The sequence below is a fragment of the Empidonax traillii genome, unplaced genomic scaffold (genome assembly GCF_003031625.1).
Source record: "Empidonax traillii isolate 1590-97213 ecotype Southwest subspecies unplaced genomic scaffold, ASM303162v1 scaffold31:size1920502, whole genome shotgun sequence".
Taxonomy (NCBI): domain Eukaryota; kingdom Metazoa; phylum Chordata; class Aves; order Passeriformes; family Tyrannidae; genus Empidonax; species Empidonax traillii.
The window spans coordinates 22960-40306 of record NW_020955224.1 but is presented as its reverse complement, the minus strand read 5'-3'; the positions used below and the strand labels follow the sequence as shown (position 1 = coordinate 40306).

At 44.3% G+C, this 17347-nt stretch overlaps 1 protein-coding gene across 1 annotated transcript in view; it reads left to right on the top strand.

Annotated features, from left to right (window-relative positions):
• Positions 1-17347, top strand: part of CAPN13 (calpain 13) — a 79569-nt gene that overhangs the window by 60015 nt on the left and 2207 nt on the right. Inside the window, exons 13-22 of the mRNA XM_027911135.1 lie at positions 1743-1903; positions 3521-3557; positions 5103-5165; positions 6236-6293; positions 6868-6935; positions 8509-8577; positions 9576-9654; positions 12459-12575; positions 15563-15618; positions 16679-16724. Coding sequence (XP_027766936.1) covers positions 1743-1903; positions 3521-3557; positions 5103-5165; positions 6236-6293; positions 6868-6935; positions 8509-8577; positions 9576-9654; positions 12459-12575; positions 15563-15618; positions 16679-16705 — 735 coding nt within the window. The 3' untranslated portion in view covers positions 16706-16724. The remainder of the gene's footprint in view (positions 1-1742; positions 1904-3520; positions 3558-5102; positions 5166-6235; positions 6294-6867; positions 6936-8508; positions 8578-9575; positions 9655-12458; positions 12576-15562; positions 15619-16678; positions 16725-17347) is intronic.

Sequence of the window (17347 nt, the reverse complement as noted above, 5' to 3'; positions counted from 1 at the left end):
TCTGTCTCTTGGTATGTTCCCATGGGTGGATGAAACTCGATGAGTTTGTCAAGTCTGGATGACATGGCCTCCGTGGGTTGTCAGCCCATAACTCACCTCAGGCTCAGTTTGGGCTTCTGACCCTCAGTGACTTCCTACACAGAGCTCAAGGGCAAGGCCAGAACAGACTGTGACTAGAGGCACCCCCATTACTGTGGAGCACCTGGTCAGGGAGGGAAAGGGAACAGATATGCTGCAGTCACACCATAGCTTTTAGTAATATAATGGTATTGGTACAAATTTACACAGAGATTATACAGAAAATATTCCCTCATGGACTCAGACTAAGCATTTTAACATGAGAGCTGGTCTACCATCTCCTTACAGCCAGCCCAGTGTCCTGCCCTTGTAGCAGCAAAAGCCAAGTCCAAGGAGATAAAATCAGGGTGGGTGTAATTGCCAATCCTTTGTTTTATTTCCTCAGTCACTGAGGGCAATCAGGGGTGGCATCTTTGAGTAAAAGTTTACAAGGGGTTTTCTTTGCACAAAGAGAGTGCAACTGGTAAGATTCATGTGGCTTCACTCTTCCTCTCTGATCTGCTTTCACTGCCATTATTCATTAGCAGCATTATTCATTGTTCAGTACCTTTTGAGATGCATCAAATGGTTGCTGTGAAGTAAAAAGAGTATTAGCCCTTGGCAGGTTGAGAGGGGAGTGCAGTGCAGGCAAGAATGCAAACCAGAATGGACATATTTGATAGCTCTAGGAAGCCTTTGATTAAATATAGACATGGAACACTAATACATGGCTGTGAGGGAAGTTTAATGTTGTGTGATAGAGCTGAGAAATGTATAGAGGCTGATTCTTATCTCACACCAGTTTTGATTCCATTGAGATATTAATCTGCTTCTGCTTTTTACCAGAAGGAATGTGGAATGAGACTCAAAAGTGAAAAAAAAAAAAAAAAGGATTACACCATTTATCTCTTTGCAGCACTGCCCATTTCTATCTGCTCAAGATCTGACCCATAATACTTGGCAGTCTGTGTACCTCCCAGCCGTCTGTAACAGTAGTCATCCTTTTTTTTTTCTCCTTTCAAAATAGCAGTTTTATGTTATTGTCTCCCAAAGGCATGGCTCATAAATAACTCTGCCACGCTGTATAACCATTCTAAATGGAATTTATACATGCTGATATATTTTGGGGAATATGTCTAGGAAGGGGTTTTTATTATGCTATCTTTACATGTCATCATAGTAATAGCTGTTGCATTATATTTGTTTCATCTCAGCAAAAATACTGGAATAACAGACGGAAGATCAGAGTGCTGTTTTCTTGTGACACTTACTGGTTTGGGTTGTGATTCTTGAAGCATTGTCATCTGGGTGATATGCTTAGAGGGCTCTCTGACCCCTCTGAGTCACAAAAGATCTCGGGGAAGTTTTAGTAGGACTGTTCATCCTTGATTCCTTCATGAACTCCAGTCTGCTTAATGTTAATTGAAGTTCTCTTCAAATCCACTTACATTCCTTTTACCTTCTGTTTCTTTCAGTCCCTTCATGCTTGTGCAATTTTGATGTGCCCTTGAAAAAAAAGTCTGTCCCCTGGATGGGCTTTTCAGGCCATTGGGGAGGTTAAGGCATGTTAGATGAAGTGAGCATTTAGAGAGCTGTGGGAATGCAAGGCTGCTGTGAGCGTGCTTGCTGATTTGCATTGCTTCCTGACATGGAGGGAACATAGCCAGCTATATTTTTCCTTTCAGGAGAACTCCAAAGTTCTGAAACAAGTTTTTTCTCCGATTCGAGATGTGACCAACTACTTTATCTTGAGCCCAGGAACCTATGCCGTTGTTCCTGCTACAACAGAGGACCAAGAATTTGAATTTCTCTTGCGAATTTTCATAAAGAATCGAGACTACAAAGAGTAAGATGATCTACACTCCTTAAAGGCTCCAGACATGCAGTGTGCCAGGAATTAACTACTTAATGTCAAGATAATCGATGTGGCAATTTGCTTTGAATGTATCCTTGAAGTGTGTTGGGAAGGCATAGACGAGTGATAAGCACACAGTGTTGAGGGGGGTCTGACATACAGTCAGATGCACAGGGATGGCCACTGCAGAGCAGGGCAATAGATCATCTGCAGCCAAAGGGGTCTCAGCTTTGGTACACAAGGGAGCAATAATTGTGAGATATGTCCTCCACCCCTGATTGTGGAGAAATTCACCTTACTGAAAGGAGGACTGGGATCTTGTTTTTCTTAATTCTTAGCAGCTGTTATGTAGTTTCTTATGTTCTGCTGGCTGGATGCCAGATGGATTGTGTCCCATTCTGCTCAGAGTGGGACCTAGAGAAGCAAAGAGCAGTGAAAGGCCTTGATTCTTTCATTCAGCCACCTCATAGACAGGCTGACAGGGCTCCCTGTAGGTATGAGACAGGCCTTGAAGATAAATTTATTGGAAAAATGGTATCTTGGTTCATGCAAAGGCAGATATTACCACATGCACATATTTACATTACCACATGAATATCTGTGTGTGATTTACTTTACATAAGCAAACTCCAGTATTCAGCCTTTACCAAATGACCTCCAAGTATCAGATATGCAGTGGCTTCCCTTTAGCAAGTTTTATAGTGGAAATGATTTCAGCTCTTGCCTCATTGGCCCATATCTTAATAATGAGATTGCTTTCTAGGCTTTGGCCCCCGACAAAAATAGCCCAGAACCAAGTAAGGGAACTCCTTAGTTATGGAAAACAAACACAAGTCTGTGCTGTGTGCTGGACTGCCTTCAGCATGATGAGTCATGCACGAGATGGCTCAGCCCTGAAAGAAGCACTTTTCAGGAGAGTCTCTGATTCTCACAGAACTTCCTGAGCTAGGCCAAGCATGGAGATGCCCTTCCCATGAGTCTCTGCAGCAGTCACCTCTATAATAGCACAGATGTTATAAAAATAGAATCTGGATTGTCTAATTTCTCTACCAAGAGCAAAACTCAAGTACTGAATGTTGCTACTAAGTGTGTCTCAGAAGGAAGGGTGACCCTGGCTCAGTTTCAGGCAGTCTGCAGACATTTAGATGTTGCCTTTTAATAGCCCAGATGCTATTTTTATTCCTGACTATGGAATAAGTTAGGCTTATACCTTAAGCTAGGCAAAGAGAAAGCAGGTGAAAAATTTATGTGGCTCAAGGCAGGGCAGCCCCATCTTCTGTGTGGTGAATTTAGTCCTGGCATGCTTGGAGTAAAAGAAGTTACCCTTTGTCTGCTGCTCATGCCAACAGAGCTGGCTTGGAGAAGGCAGGGGCTCCAGAGCAGCCAGAGACTCGAATCTGCTCGTGACTGTTTGAACAGAGAGACCCAGGACTGGTGCAGCAGCCTTGGCTGAACTGGGACAGGCTGGGCAGTGTGGGTGCTGAGCATCTTGTGGGGCCATGGGCTGGGGAAGGGCTACTGTTGGTGCCTGCCTTCTGCCATGTCTGCAAATCAGTGCTCTGAAAAGGCCTGTTTTCTCCCAGTTTGACTCTTGTAACTATTTTCTAGGAACTCAAGCTCCCCGACCAGCCCAGTGCTGCCTATGGTAAGAGTCTGTGAAGATGTAGATACAGGTGGTGCTCCCAAAGAGATGACTGTTTAGTAGTCACCTCTACTGCCTCCTCTTCATCTGTTCTTTTCTACCTTTACCAGCCATGACCTGTCCCATAGTTCAGCTCTGGCATCCTGTGATCTTGCTGGGAGAGCAGGGTATCTCTCTGGAGAGATGGAAGTGACAACAAAGCCCTTCCTCTTCATGTCTTAATCAGAGCCTGATTTTTAAGGAAACAAATCTTATACTGTCCCTTTGTCCAACTGTCCTTTTCACCTCGCTATCTTTAACGTTTTGACCAAATAAATAGAGCAAGGGAAAGAGAACTTGAAAGATACTGAATTCTCACAGTGTCTGTAAAATGTGTATCTATGGAGTTGAGAGGGGGAAACTTTCACTAATTCCTGAGAGTGGCATTACACATGCCTTCCTCATGGGAATGGCTTAATTTAGGTGCTTGTACCCTATAAAGCACAGGAATCCATAGGGGTGAGGCCCAAAGCAGGTTTCTTCTGATCTTCATCAGGGTATCTTCTCAGACACAGGGCAAGTTATATTTCAAAACTGTCTGCATCCCTAGTTCAACTCACATGTCAGCCTGTCTAGCCCAGCTATGATCTGCTGCTCCATTTCCTTGCTGGGAACTGTGCACACATTGCCAGAGCTGGTCCAGTCCATGCTACTGTCTCACCAGCAAAACCCTGCTGCAAACCAGTGCAAATGCAGCTCAGGGCTTTGAAGCCAGAGGTGGGAAGCTGTTTCATTTTCCTGCATGAAATTAAATCCCATTAGAGGGATGGTGTAAATGGTGTCTTGTTATCTCTTTCCACTGACAAGCTGTCAGTTTACTTGGCTGTTGTCCTTAGCCAGTGTTTAGACTTTGATGAATTATGGGACCCACACTTTCTGCTCTTGTTCAAGTGTTTGGGCTTGACTGGTGTGAATTATCTTGCACAGAGCTGAAGGCGTTAGGCCTTAGGCTTAGATTTTTTTGAAAACTTTTTATAATGTCAAGGATAGTTCCCCTTAGTGCTTGGTGGATCTTCTAAATGGAAGGGTGAAAAAAAAATCACTTAAACTTTGAATTGCAATTGCTCAGGTACAGTCAAGCCTGCCTTGGGGCTGAGAAGGTACAAGAGAAAGGAAATGACAACTCCTGTTCTCTCTTCTTTGTTCATATGAATCTTCACATGTCCTGAGACAGTGGTCCCAACTAGGGGTCATCAATAAGGATCAGGCTTTGTATCTCTATATTCATGTATTGACTTGCTAAATTCCACCCTGAATGTGATCTGTCATCTTCCTTAGGCCTTGAGCTGCTCCTTGCTAGTTGTATGAAATGCTAACACCCAAACTATGCCTCTTCTTTCATTGCAGTAGCTGTTCCTCACTTCTAGCCCACTTTACTTTCAGGGTGTTAAAACTCAGTCTGTACTGTACATTCTCTGTCTCTCTTAAGTGCTGTTTGGATCGTCAGACTTTTGCCTCCAGTTGTTTTGTAACTGAATTATTTATGTCTATACTTTGTCTTTTATGCAGGATGCACTGACACTGAACCAGGACAGCTCGTATAAGGCTCTTTTCCTAAGATATGCTATGCAGGTATCCTGTCTAAAACATCTTGCTGAAAAATAAAAAAATAAAAAAGACTTGTGGACTTGCAAAAAAACAAACAAACAAAAAAAACAAACCCAAAACTGATCTATGATGTTGATACAAATTCATCTAGAATTTTTTTTTTTCTTAAATGTAGCTTGATCCTCAAGTGGATACTCTGAAAACAGTATTGATTGACCTGCCAAAACGCACAGAAAAAAGGGACATTCAACTGGGATAGATTGGCTAGTGCCATATATCAGTCGAATATCGGAGATTTGTAGTTGCACTGGTGATGGGCTTACATGTGTACTTTTTGTGGTTTTTTTTTGGGTCTGGTTTGTTTATTTGCTAAAAGCAATTAGAAAGTCTTGGGTATTCCTCCCCTCTCATCAGCATCATTTTCCATTTGCCTTCTCAGCACTTGGAAACCAGACATCAGTCAGCGTTTGAGTAATTGATTCCTGCTCTTTCAGAGCCAAGCTCTGTGTTCACAGGAGAAGCTTTTAATGGTTTAATAAACTGTTATAAAGAACTCCTTGACTTAGTCAAGAGGAAAAAAATCACTCTCAGAAGTCTCTGCACAATGGACCTCTTGCTGTTAATAGTTATATCAATGCACGAAGGTGAAAATGAACATGACCTGCCACACTGGGTGCCCCAGGGGTGTCTCAGGAGGGAGGCAGCCAGGTTCACTGATGGGCAGCCCTGAGGGAAGCAGGCAGCAGTGCCTGTGCTCCCAGTCCACTCACACAGCTGCCTGCTGTGCCTGCCCATCACCAGCTCCTTAGCTACCGTCTGGTGAAGCCAGCAGGTTGTCCCATCACTGCTGAAAATATGCTATGGTGAGGGCAGTGCCTGTAACTCCCCTGCAGACTCTTGTAGGGAAGGACAAAGGTTTGCCCAGCACTGTGAAGGGCTTTGTTATGTTCCTGAGGGGGATGCTGATGCTCCTCTGATATATAAGCAGAGGTTCTTGATTGCCACAGAGCATGAGAAAAGGAGCTTTGAGCAAAAGTGACACAGCAGAAAACTTTACGCTCACAGACCTCTCTTTGCATTTTATTCTGCATTAGGGCTCAACTATTGACGCCTCACAGCTGCAACAACTGCTTAATGAAGTGATCCTGCAAGGTAAAGCTTTTACAGTTCTGCTGCTGTCTTTGGTGCTTCCTTATCCTTAGACTAGTGTAAATTAGACAGAGGATTTAGTGGTGTCCCTATGGTCCTCAAAAAATCCTCATTGTGGCTTACTGTGCTGTTGGATCAAACACGAGATGGGCACAGCCCGAGGGCTCGAACCAGCTCAGCCATGCACGAGGCTCAAAAGTGCTCTTAGGACTTGCTAGTGCAGCATAAGTGGCCTTTCTTATCACAGACATTTCCCTATCCCTTACTTCAAGAGGGAAGAGTTTCCATCAGGGCAGGTAGGTGGGCAGAGACTGTGCAGAGTAGCTACTTGTGAGCCTGAGCACAGCAACTGTACTTGGGGAAGGGAGCAGAAGAGATGTCTGAGATGTGTCAGAGTCCCTCAGTAGACATCAGCTTGGCACAGAACCCTTGCTACTGTCTGAGAATCTGAGCCAGATGTGGGGCTTTTATGCTATGTGAGCCTTCAGACCGGTGTCCTCCTTCCCTCTGAAAGATCTCCTGATGCCAGTCACATCCCTCATCTCACTAATTCCTTCTGTTTTGTCAATCCTTGCAGATGAAATGACCAGCCTGGGAGGAAGATTCAGCTTCGATTCGTGCAGAGGCATTTTAGCTCTGATGGATGTATCCTTTCAGCAGAAGCAATAAACTTTCCCAGTGCTGCCTATCCTTACCTTGAGTTATGGGTGAGCTGAGCATCCCTGTGTGAGAACCTACAGGTGTGCAATTAGCCACAATCCTCAATAAAGAACTGTCCAAGAGTCTGTGCAGCACTTTGCTGTGCATGCCCTGGCTCTGATGTGTCTGGTGAAAGGTGAGGGTCTTCTAAAGCTAACTCTTTGCTCTCATTTTTCCTTCTGCTGGGCCTGGGGCTTGCCTAAGATTCACCCTTGGTTGCAGATCCCAGGCAGAGCCCAGGAAAAGAGGCAGCACAGAGCTTAGGCAGAGCTTAGCTCTTCCATCCCAGCTGCACCACCCTGGCCTGTGGTGGCACTTGAGCAGGCTGCCAGCCCTGCCAGCAAAGCTGGTGTCAGGGGCACAGGCACTGTCACCACTGAATCACAGGCATTTGCCTGGCAGACCATTCAACCTCTCAGGTGTATCTTTCCTATTTAGATGGATCACACAGTCTTTTTACTGTTAACAAGACAACACAAGAAATACATTTCTGCCTGTTGTAGAACAAGAGGGCTCCATGATGAAAACAGACATTGTTCCCCATGTGTTTTCTCCCACTTGCTTGCTCACTGTCTCTTTTCTTCCATGCCTTGATATAACTTTGAAACATTTTCAGACCTTTACAACTGCCACAGAATGAACGAAAATGACCAGAAGTCCCGCAAGAGACTTTTCCCCCTTTCCAAAACTCATCCTGGGATAAGTGGGCTCTGTGAACGCATGGCACATGCAAGGAGCTAACAAAGCCACTGCTCTGCTTTAATTCAGGATGGTTTTTTCATAGTCTGGGCTGCATACAACCAGCCCATGTACAGTGTGACTTATCCTAAAGTCTGCAAAGCCAGGATCAGCTTTTTTTCTCAGGTTTCATGACAGTGGCACTTGTCTCCTTATATTTCACTGCTGATGAGTTTTACTTTCTGGGAGTTTTCACCATTCCAGCTGCATTATGTGAGGTGCTGCATGTCTGCCAAGGATTCCTGGATGGAGTATGGAGGGGCACAGTTTTACTGACACAGTCCTTTGTGCATTCTCTGTGGGATGTCTGCTGACATTCCTGGGCTCTTATGCATGGCTCAAAGCTTGTTTCTGCCTTCTGACAGAAGGCATCAGGACTGTCTCCTCATGCTCTTACTCCTTCAGCGCATGTTCCTCCAGGAGAATCCAGCTAGAGCTGATAATGTGAAGCCTCATGCACAGAGGGAAGACCATAGGCCCATATTCATTCTCAGGGGCATCCATAGTCGGTGACTAAATGTCACTGCAGGTTTCTTTGTGGTTAAGGCACCATATAAATAGAAACCTTTTGTTGTTTGTGAGCACAGATATGAGCAGCTGTACCATGTGTCAAAGACGGTGAATTTAACTCTAACCATAATTGAGAGCAGAAAAGCTTTTGGCTTTCTCAACAGACCAAAGAGGCTGCATCTTATGTCTTTATGTGAAAACAGCATCCTCGGGAACAAAGACAGCCAGGTTTGGCTCTCATTAACTGCTCGATTCTTAACTAAATGCACAGCTCAACTCGAACGGACATCTCACACTGCAGGAGTTCGGGAGCCTCTGGCGAAGTCTCACTAAGTACATGGTATGCAGGGGCTGCTCTCTCTTCTCGGCGGATACTGTACCCTTGGGCTTTTCATCAGCAGGGAGCAGATGCTCTGTGATATCAAAACACTGCAGGGGGGGAGCATTGCAAAGGTTGCTTGCTTAGGGGGTCAGAGTTCCATCCTCTCACGCAAAGGTTGAGAGCTCAGGAAGCAGTGGTGTGTGTAAAGTGCTCCAAATGAGCAGTCGAGGCTTTTCTAGCACAGAGAACATTGAGGGAGATCTGAGTAAAGGTAGGAAGCCCAATTAGGCTCAGAATTTGATTGAAATCTCTGTGTCTGCAGTTTGTAGTCAAAATGTGCAGGATCCAATGAAAGCTTGTCTGGGAGAAATGTCGCTGCTCCGAGATAAGCGTTAGGTCTGGAAGCAGTGAAAACAGTAGCATGGTATTTAGGGTCCCACATAAATTCCCAGTCAGGGCATGCATGGCAGCTTCTCTGTGTTGGGTCCTTCTCTTTCAGTCTTGGTGCAGGATGGGAAGGTTTCCTGAAACCTGGGTTGGGCTCTAACTTGTTTCAACCCTCATGAGATAGTCTGAGCCACCTTGGATGGGGTGGCAGTTCCCCATCTAGCAACAGTGCTCTTCCCACTGACAGCACATGAAGTGTGGCTTGTGGTGTGTTAGAAAAGATGACTCAACACCATTCTGGGACTCAGGCACTCCTGGCTTATTTCACATGTTATAGACAATGTCTTTTTGTCAGTGAAGTTGAGTATTCCCATTGCTTGCTTGCACACGTAAGATGGAGAGTGAGGAAAAAGGCTTCCACCCACACAAAACTGTGCAGTTTCTTACACAAAAACATTCTGTCGGAGCCTTCTGGAAATGGGTCTCCCTTGTCATGGCCACCTCATCTTATCTGTTAAACTATCTCGAAACCTATTTCTGAAGGAAGAAAAGCGTACATAATTAGGCGTGGTAGTAAATTTGGGTAATTCTGATGAGTGCTTGAAATCTGCCTTTACACTGTTTTTTAGGATATCTTCAGGAAGGAAGACAGAAACCATTCTGGATTCCTTGATGTTGCTGAACTGAAGAGTGCGATACAGACAGCAGGTACATCCACACGTGTTGAACAGCTCCCTTTCTTGTCCCTGTGCCAGTGAAGGAAAGGATGAAAAAGAAAGAGGAAACAAAAAAAGAGCTTCAGGGAGAAAGTGGTTTGGATTTCACAGAGGTGTCAGTTAGATCACAGCTCTGCCCAGAGCTCTGTGCCGGGGAACCAGGAGAGATGCAGAGAAGTGCAGCACTGGCCAGACTGGCTTATCTACAGTCTCTCTAGGTCATAGGTGAAACATCCAGTAGAGGAAAGGAGCAAGGAACAGTGGATGCTTGCACTTGCCCCAGTTCCTGCAGTTTCTCTCCATGGCAATGACTAAGTCTAGAAGGAAAACCACAGTGACAGGCATTTATTTAGTTTGCACTGACCTCTGTTGGCTACTGAGTGCTGAAACTTGCAGTGAGTGCATGGGACCCTGTTACACGAGTGAAGTAGTTTAGCTGAGTCGTCTCTCTGGAGACTTTCTGTATGAAATGCATCTCTAACACGGCAATCCTCTTGTTAGAGAAGTTCCTTTTTGGCTACTTAGAGCTCAGAGGGAGGTTGTCCTTGGGAGGAAGCTGGTGCAGGATTGCTATCCGTGGAAGACATCAGCTCGGGGAATGTTAGGTGTAAATTATTTGCTGCTGAGAGGTGGGCAGAGTATTAGCATCTGCCTGAGGAGTGCAGCACTGACGTGCCAAATGTCAAAGGAGAAGCTGCCAGGTCCATTCTGTAAAAAAGATGCTAAACAAGTGTAAAACTAGGAGGAAAACTGTACACTGGGAAGTCCTGTCAGCCAAAACAGTGCAGCTATTTGAAGGGATAAAAAGACACTATTAAATGGCAAATTCAATACATGTTTGGCAGTTCTGAGTGGGGAAGAAGAAGAAAATTATAAGCTCATTATTGCTGCCTTCTGAGCCAGACGACTACATTTGAATCTGGCTTAGTAATAGGATGATCCTAGTCCTGGCTTTTAAGCAGGAAGGAACAGCTGACCCCAGAAGATGTTTGGGAGCTTGGTGCTACCTCTGGGAATGGTATTAATGTATCTAAAAACATTTCTTAGCCAGCTGTTCCCTGAAGTGTTTGGTGCTTTTCCCAGCAAAACACTGCAGCGTGCTTAATTTTCACTGTTTTCCGATTGCTTCCGAGCATAATGAGGATGGGGCAGAGTAAAGCAGGCCAGCTGCAATAACAGCATTGCTGCCCTGAAATGCAGGGGCACTGGCCTGGTGTATTTACACACTCTTCACTAGCAACAGTAAATGCATCAAAATAACTTTTAAAAATAGGGAAACCAAATCTGTCTTTTAAAACTTGGCTAAAAGCAGAGCGGGGAGTAGTCTTTTAAATAAGCAACTGCACATATCTGGAAAGTCTTGGGAACAGAGAGGAATTGTTGATGAGGATAACTGAGAGATCTTGCCAGGTGTGCAGATTTCAGAGCAAATATATCCCAGACTGACCAGGTCAAACTGTTGGTGGTTTACTAGTGTGAGACGTGATTATAGCATCTCATTAGCAGCACTACAATGTTTGCTGGAATCAGCACTCCAGAGAGAGCTTGATCGAATTCCCACAGTCTTCAAACGGTTAAAAATAGATAGAATTCATTGCTCACTGCCTCAGTGGTTCTTGGCAGTGGTTAAAAACCACAATAAAAAAAGACATTTCATTAAATAGATTTATTTTTAATTACTAACTTTTTCTCCTTAGAAAAGAATCTAAAATCAGGTTTACCTTATTTTGAAATGTATCTTAAGCCCAAATGTATTTAGATTCTTTAAATATTCAGCATTGTGTATCTGCTTCCTGCTGGAGACCTCCAGCTAGGCTCATGCAACTAGAGTTTGCCAATGGTGGTACTAAACCACCTCCATCAGCTCTATCTCTCCCTGTACAGGTGTAGAGAACCTATTTCTTTTATTTCTGCTTGTTCAACTAATTTAGCTCCATGATGAGTTCATTTAAAACTGAAAAGTTTAGAGCTGGTTGAAAAGCCAGGAAAGTTACTTCTCATCCAGCTGAGCTGCTATAACTGGGAGTGAGCAAATGAGACTTTTCTGAAGTCTCAGAAAGGCATTAAACCGAAGCTATCAGTCCAGCTCTCTGCAGAAAATTTCCCTTTTGTTTCGCAAATCAGCTTTTAGTGCAAAATATATTTAAATCATTCCTCTTATATAGCCAGCACATTTAGGGTAGTTTTATTTAACTAATAAAAGAATCATTCTAAAAGGCAATTTTTGTTCATTCAATTGAATACCAATTTCCATCCAAACAGACTGTGACACAAATACTGAATAATCAGCTAATAAAAAAGAAATGCACTCTTTGCCATTTTCTAATAGAAGAGAAAATGTAAAAATTAAGAATCCCAGGCATGCTATACTGCATAATAGCATGAGCAGGCGGCATCTCCCTGTTTAGCAGAAAGTGCCAGTGCTATTGTAAATGCTTCACTCAGACCTTAACAGTTATGAGCCAAAGAAAACCACCCTTTCTTACAGAAAATAAAAGCTAAAAGGGAAAAGCAAGATAATACTAGATTAGTTAGCTCAGTGTTTCCTGCTTGCTGAGTTAAACCACAATCCAAGTAAGTGAATAAGACGACTTTGATTTTCCATTACCCTACTGTGTCTCTCAGGCACAAAACTATGGAGAGACAAGCTACTGTCCAGGGATGCAGAGAGCTGGCATGACAGGGTGGGGGGCTGAGGGAAGGCCCCAGCTTCTCTGCAGGAAGCACAAGGCCATCGGAGCCCATCCATCATCTTGCAGAGTCCTCTCAGTGCTGTCATTCCCCTTTCCTCCTCAGGCCTGGCCACTAACAACCAGCTCCTGCGTCTGCTGGTCTTGCGGTATGGCGATGCTGCGGGGAGAATGGGCTTCTCTGACTTTGTGTGCTGCATGCTGCGCCTCGAAACCATGACCTGTGAGTCTCAGCACCGGGGCCTGGGCACAGGAAGGGGACGTGGCTGCAGGGGAGTTTGAGAAGCCAAACTGAGGGCAGCAGCAGGAGGCAGGGGACAGGACACTAGACATGATAACACGTCTAACAGCATAGCTTGGAAGTAAAAAAACCTACCCAAAGTTCAGGAATGGTCCAGGAATCCTCTGGGACAGCCAAAAGCCAGATTTGTCTCCTGCCCGCAGGAGCAACTGGCAGGTAGAAAGCAATCTAGTGTTGAGAGAAAGCAGCAGCTGGGAAAAAAAGCAGCAGCTGGGAATCCAATGATATGCCCGCAATGATAGAGGCCAGAAGGAAGGTAGGCCCCCAGTTTCCCATCAGAGCTCATCAGAGTGCCTGTGGGCTGCAGTGACACTGCAATAGTCTGTGCTTTTCCCTGCTGAGGAGTAATGACAGTGTATATCCAGAGCTTCTTCAGCTGTCAATCCTCTTCTACTGCAAGAATTTAGCCTGGCCCCTGCATGCTTATCCTTAAAGCCCCTATGCATTAAGGCTCGTTTTTCCAAAAACAAGATATGTTCTTCGCTGGTGCTCTTCCACAGAAGCCTGAGCATCATGGTCCACAGCAGAACTTCCTCCAGGGTGGTGTGAAGCATTGCTGGTACCACTCAGGGGACATTGCCTTCAGTGATGCTCAGTGAACAGGAGTGAAGTGCCCCATCTCAAGTGGAAGGTGTCTTTGTCTTTTTGTTAAAACACAGAGAAGTCTGAATCATAGCTAGGGAGGGGTTTGTTGTTTTTTGTTGTGTTTTGTTTTGTTTTGTTTTTAATCTAGAGAGATATATTTTCCCCACCAACTTTGGTGAAGTTCTCTCAGTTTTTTGGTAAGGAGAAGGTCTGAGATCTTTCTCAGTGGATAATGAACCCATGCCCTGTGTTGCATCCAACTATTGTCTGGCAGTTGCAAGGAGGAAGAAGCCTCTTCTAAATGTAAATGTTTTACAAAAGCATAATTTTTACTACTCTAATAATAAGCATTTTTACTGGAACTACTGGTAGTTAAACAAAGCCAGCAATTGTGACCCTGGTGCTAGAACATCGCTACAACAATTTATTTCATCTTTGGAATGAGCAGGGTTTCAGCAGTGCATGGAAACGAGTGTTCATTTTTTTTTCCCATGTGTTTTTGCCACTGATGTTTAATGGGCCAATAGTGATCAGCAGATCCACTCAGATGACACTGCCTAAAATCCCATTTCAAGGGAGTACAGCAGAAGCAACTCAGAAAGTCAGAGCATGTCCTGATTTTAATGCTTTCATTTAAAAAAAAAAAAAAAAAAAAAAAAAAAAAAAGACAGCTTGTAAACACCTGGTTTTTGTGATTATACATGTCACTTCCAGTAGATGAAAGTTCTTATGTCTAAATTAGTACCACGTATTTTTTTCATCTAAAAAAGATCCTCTTAACTTGTAAATGCGAATATGAAGACAAAACATTTACATCCATGTGGAAAGGAGCCTCTAAAAGTTTCATTGCTATTTGTAATGAGAATCTTAAAATGCTCTCAACTCTTCCAGTTATCATTTCACAGAGGGTTTAACATGGAATACATTCCTCAGACTTTTCAAATCATTGTGAATAAGTTTGTTACAGGAGAGGATAAGGGTGCCAAGTGGGAATAACAGGCAGCAAACCTTTATGATGATGTGAATGCAGCAGGGAAGACAAAATCTGTGCCATTAAATCATTACTCATCCTTTCAAGATAGCCAGAGATGATACCCAAACCAAAAGCAGCAGCTCCTTTGCAAATTCTATTTAACTGGAGTTAATGAAGCAGTAAGGAGGCACTTACCTCTGCCCAGAGGAGGTAATTTCAGCGCTGCCATTTTTTCCTAAAAAGATTGCTGGGTGCAAGCCTAGCCCTGCAAATACAACCTTGTCAAGGGATGGGGTGCAATATGAGGATTTCCTCGTTCTACACCTTTCTTCAGAGCAGTGTAGGCTGGATGTGCTTCACCGTGTTAGCTCCCCTCTCTGCTCTGGACCGTATGAGTAGCTCTGGTTGCCTCCTAAGGGGCAGAGGAGCAATGAGCCTTTGTACCCTTTTCCTACCCTCTCCCAGCAGCCTTGTGTTTTTTTCTAAGGCTGGGCAGGTTCCAAAAAGTGCATGATATTACAATTCTTTTTCATTCAGGTTGGGAAACAGGCTCCTGGAGAGACATGTCATTCAAGGATAGACAGACTCAAATTTGTTTCAACTTTTTATTACTGTTTATAACAGCACATTTCTAGGAGAAAAGTAACTTCAAAATAAATAAAAAGGACTCGGAACGGTGTGTTTTGAGTTTATCCAAACACTTGGGTTTGAAGGTTTCTCCTAGTCAATTTGCAATATAAATGTGCACATAGAATATCAATATTTGAATGGATTTAAATTTTCTGATGGCAAAGTGTTCAGTCAAAAAACTTTCAGCAATGTTAATTTCAAACTCTAGCTGAATAACAGCAGCATCTGCATTTATATTCCCTGGAAAAAGCTTGCAAGGCATACTAATGATTTCAAGAGAATCACTTTCTTTAGGGCACACTGTGATCACTCACTGCCAGGGAGGATGGAAAAGGACCAACAGAAAGTTTCCCTGTGGGAAGATGTGTTTCATTAGTTCACTGTTCTCCTGTCAGTCTTCAGGCAGGAAAACAGTTGAAACAAATCGTGAGAGGAGATGAAAGCATCCACATTGAGCACTCTCTGTCCCTACAATTCTGCCAAATTCCAGCCCTGAAACTGGGATGCCTTCCCAGGCTGTGACCCCTGGGCCAAGGCAGAGGGGGTACCAAGCACAGAAATGAGATGTGGCCGGGCAGGACAGTGTGGGTGGACACCTGAGCCAGGCAGAGCATCCCAGCACGGGGATTGCAGCTCTGCTCCTCAGCTACCACCGCCTTATGTCTGCTTTGCATTCCTGCTTCCTTCTTATGAAATAAGGTTTTCTTTGTTCTGCCCATAGATGCATTTCAAAACTTAGCAGAGGGCGGATCACAAATTTCGATGACAGCAATTGAGGTAAGAATGCTCCCTCTCCCTCTCCCTCTCCCTCTCCCTCTCCCTCTCCCTCTCTCCCTCTCTCCCTTTCCCCTCCTCCCCTCCCTTCCCCTCCAGAGGGCTTTTGCCTCTGACACCAACAGCGGTGAATGTTTTGCCTGGCAGGAGGTGCATGATGTGTGGATATTTCTCTGGGGTTCCCTGGCCCCAGTCACAAAGCCTTGTGAGGGTGAGCACAGCGCAGGGCTGACCATCCATGTCCAGAGCACAGAGGCTTCCCTTACTGATGCCAGCCTGTCATTGCTGGAAACATCGCTCAAAGTGACTTTGAGAAAGTGACAAAAAAAAAAAAAAATTAAATTCCATGCCCTCATTTCTTACTGCCCCATCTGTTAATCCTGAATTGCAAAACATCTTGGTTTCCAGAAAGAAATAGCAGACAAATGTTTGCTGCTGCTGTTTGTCTTAAAAGCACAGCCTGAAGGATAGCTAGCTGAATGGGGATACATCAAGCTTTTTATCAGTTAGTCTGAAGCAAAAATCCTGCTGTGCTCCACAGTGATATGCCTGAGTGCTGCATTTTATCAGTCTGGGGACTGTTATTTGACAACCCACTGTTTAAAAGGATTTAAAAAAAAAAACCTTTTACAATCTTGCCAGCTCCTGTTTACACTCTGTGGTTAGTGCAGTGGCTCACAGTTCATTAAATCTGTTTTGCACCAGGGACGGAGCATAGTTTGCAAGCAGAAGACCTGAACCTATTTTATAGGGTAGTCTGTAGGACAAGCAGATTCCCAGAGGTTAGTATCCTTTCCACTCGCAATCAGGCAGGTGCCATCCTCTCCCAGCAATTGCTCCTGCTGCAGCTGCTGCAATAATTTATCATGGAAAGCAGCATATGGGAAGTGTTTCTGGGTCTGAATTGTAATAAGGGGAAAAGGCAACTCCAAAACTCCTTAACTGTCCTGTGCAGACAAAAGCACCATAGTCGTTGGATCAGAGCCTGAAGGCACCAAGACACGTCTGAAGACTTGGTGTAACATCACTTATCTAAGTGCACCTTTTCTTGTCCTTTTTGCAGTGGCTGACTCTTGTCATGTACACCTAAAGGAATGTCAGAGTTCACGGTAAGAAATCACAGAACTATACAAACTGGGAAGAGCGGGTGGGTGCCCTTACAGTGGACACAGGGAATGTGAGTGGGGGCCTTACAGAAAGCTCACCCTGAGATTATACTGGAGAAAGATGAGAGCTGTGGCATGAGCGGGGCTGGACAGGAGCTGTAAAGGGATATGGACTTGGGGCTGTTTTTTCTGGGGAATTGGTGATGGCCTTCTCAGTTACACAGACCACGAGTGGCTGAGCTATCCACTTGCCCCTGGTTCCCACCTGAGGTGATACATTTTCAAAAGATCAGCAAGCAGAATTTTTGGGGTTTTTTTGTCTTCTTCTGAGAGGTACCATTACCCCAGCATATCTTACACAGCTGTGGCAAGTAGAGGGTGGGTGTATGAAGCCACTTAGATTTCTTGGTCAGTCTGATTCCACAGTTTTAACTGAATTATGTGATTTAGTTTGCTTTTGAACAACAGTCCCCACCTTGTGCTTCACTTCATGTTTGGTCCCTGCATGTCAGGCCTAGAGAGGGGTTTTTTAACTCTGTAGTTTACCTGGACTTTCCAATTTTGCTACATGGTTCTTGTGAAGGATTCTGACTTTTCCTGCAAAACTTTCTCTGTTTGTACATCCA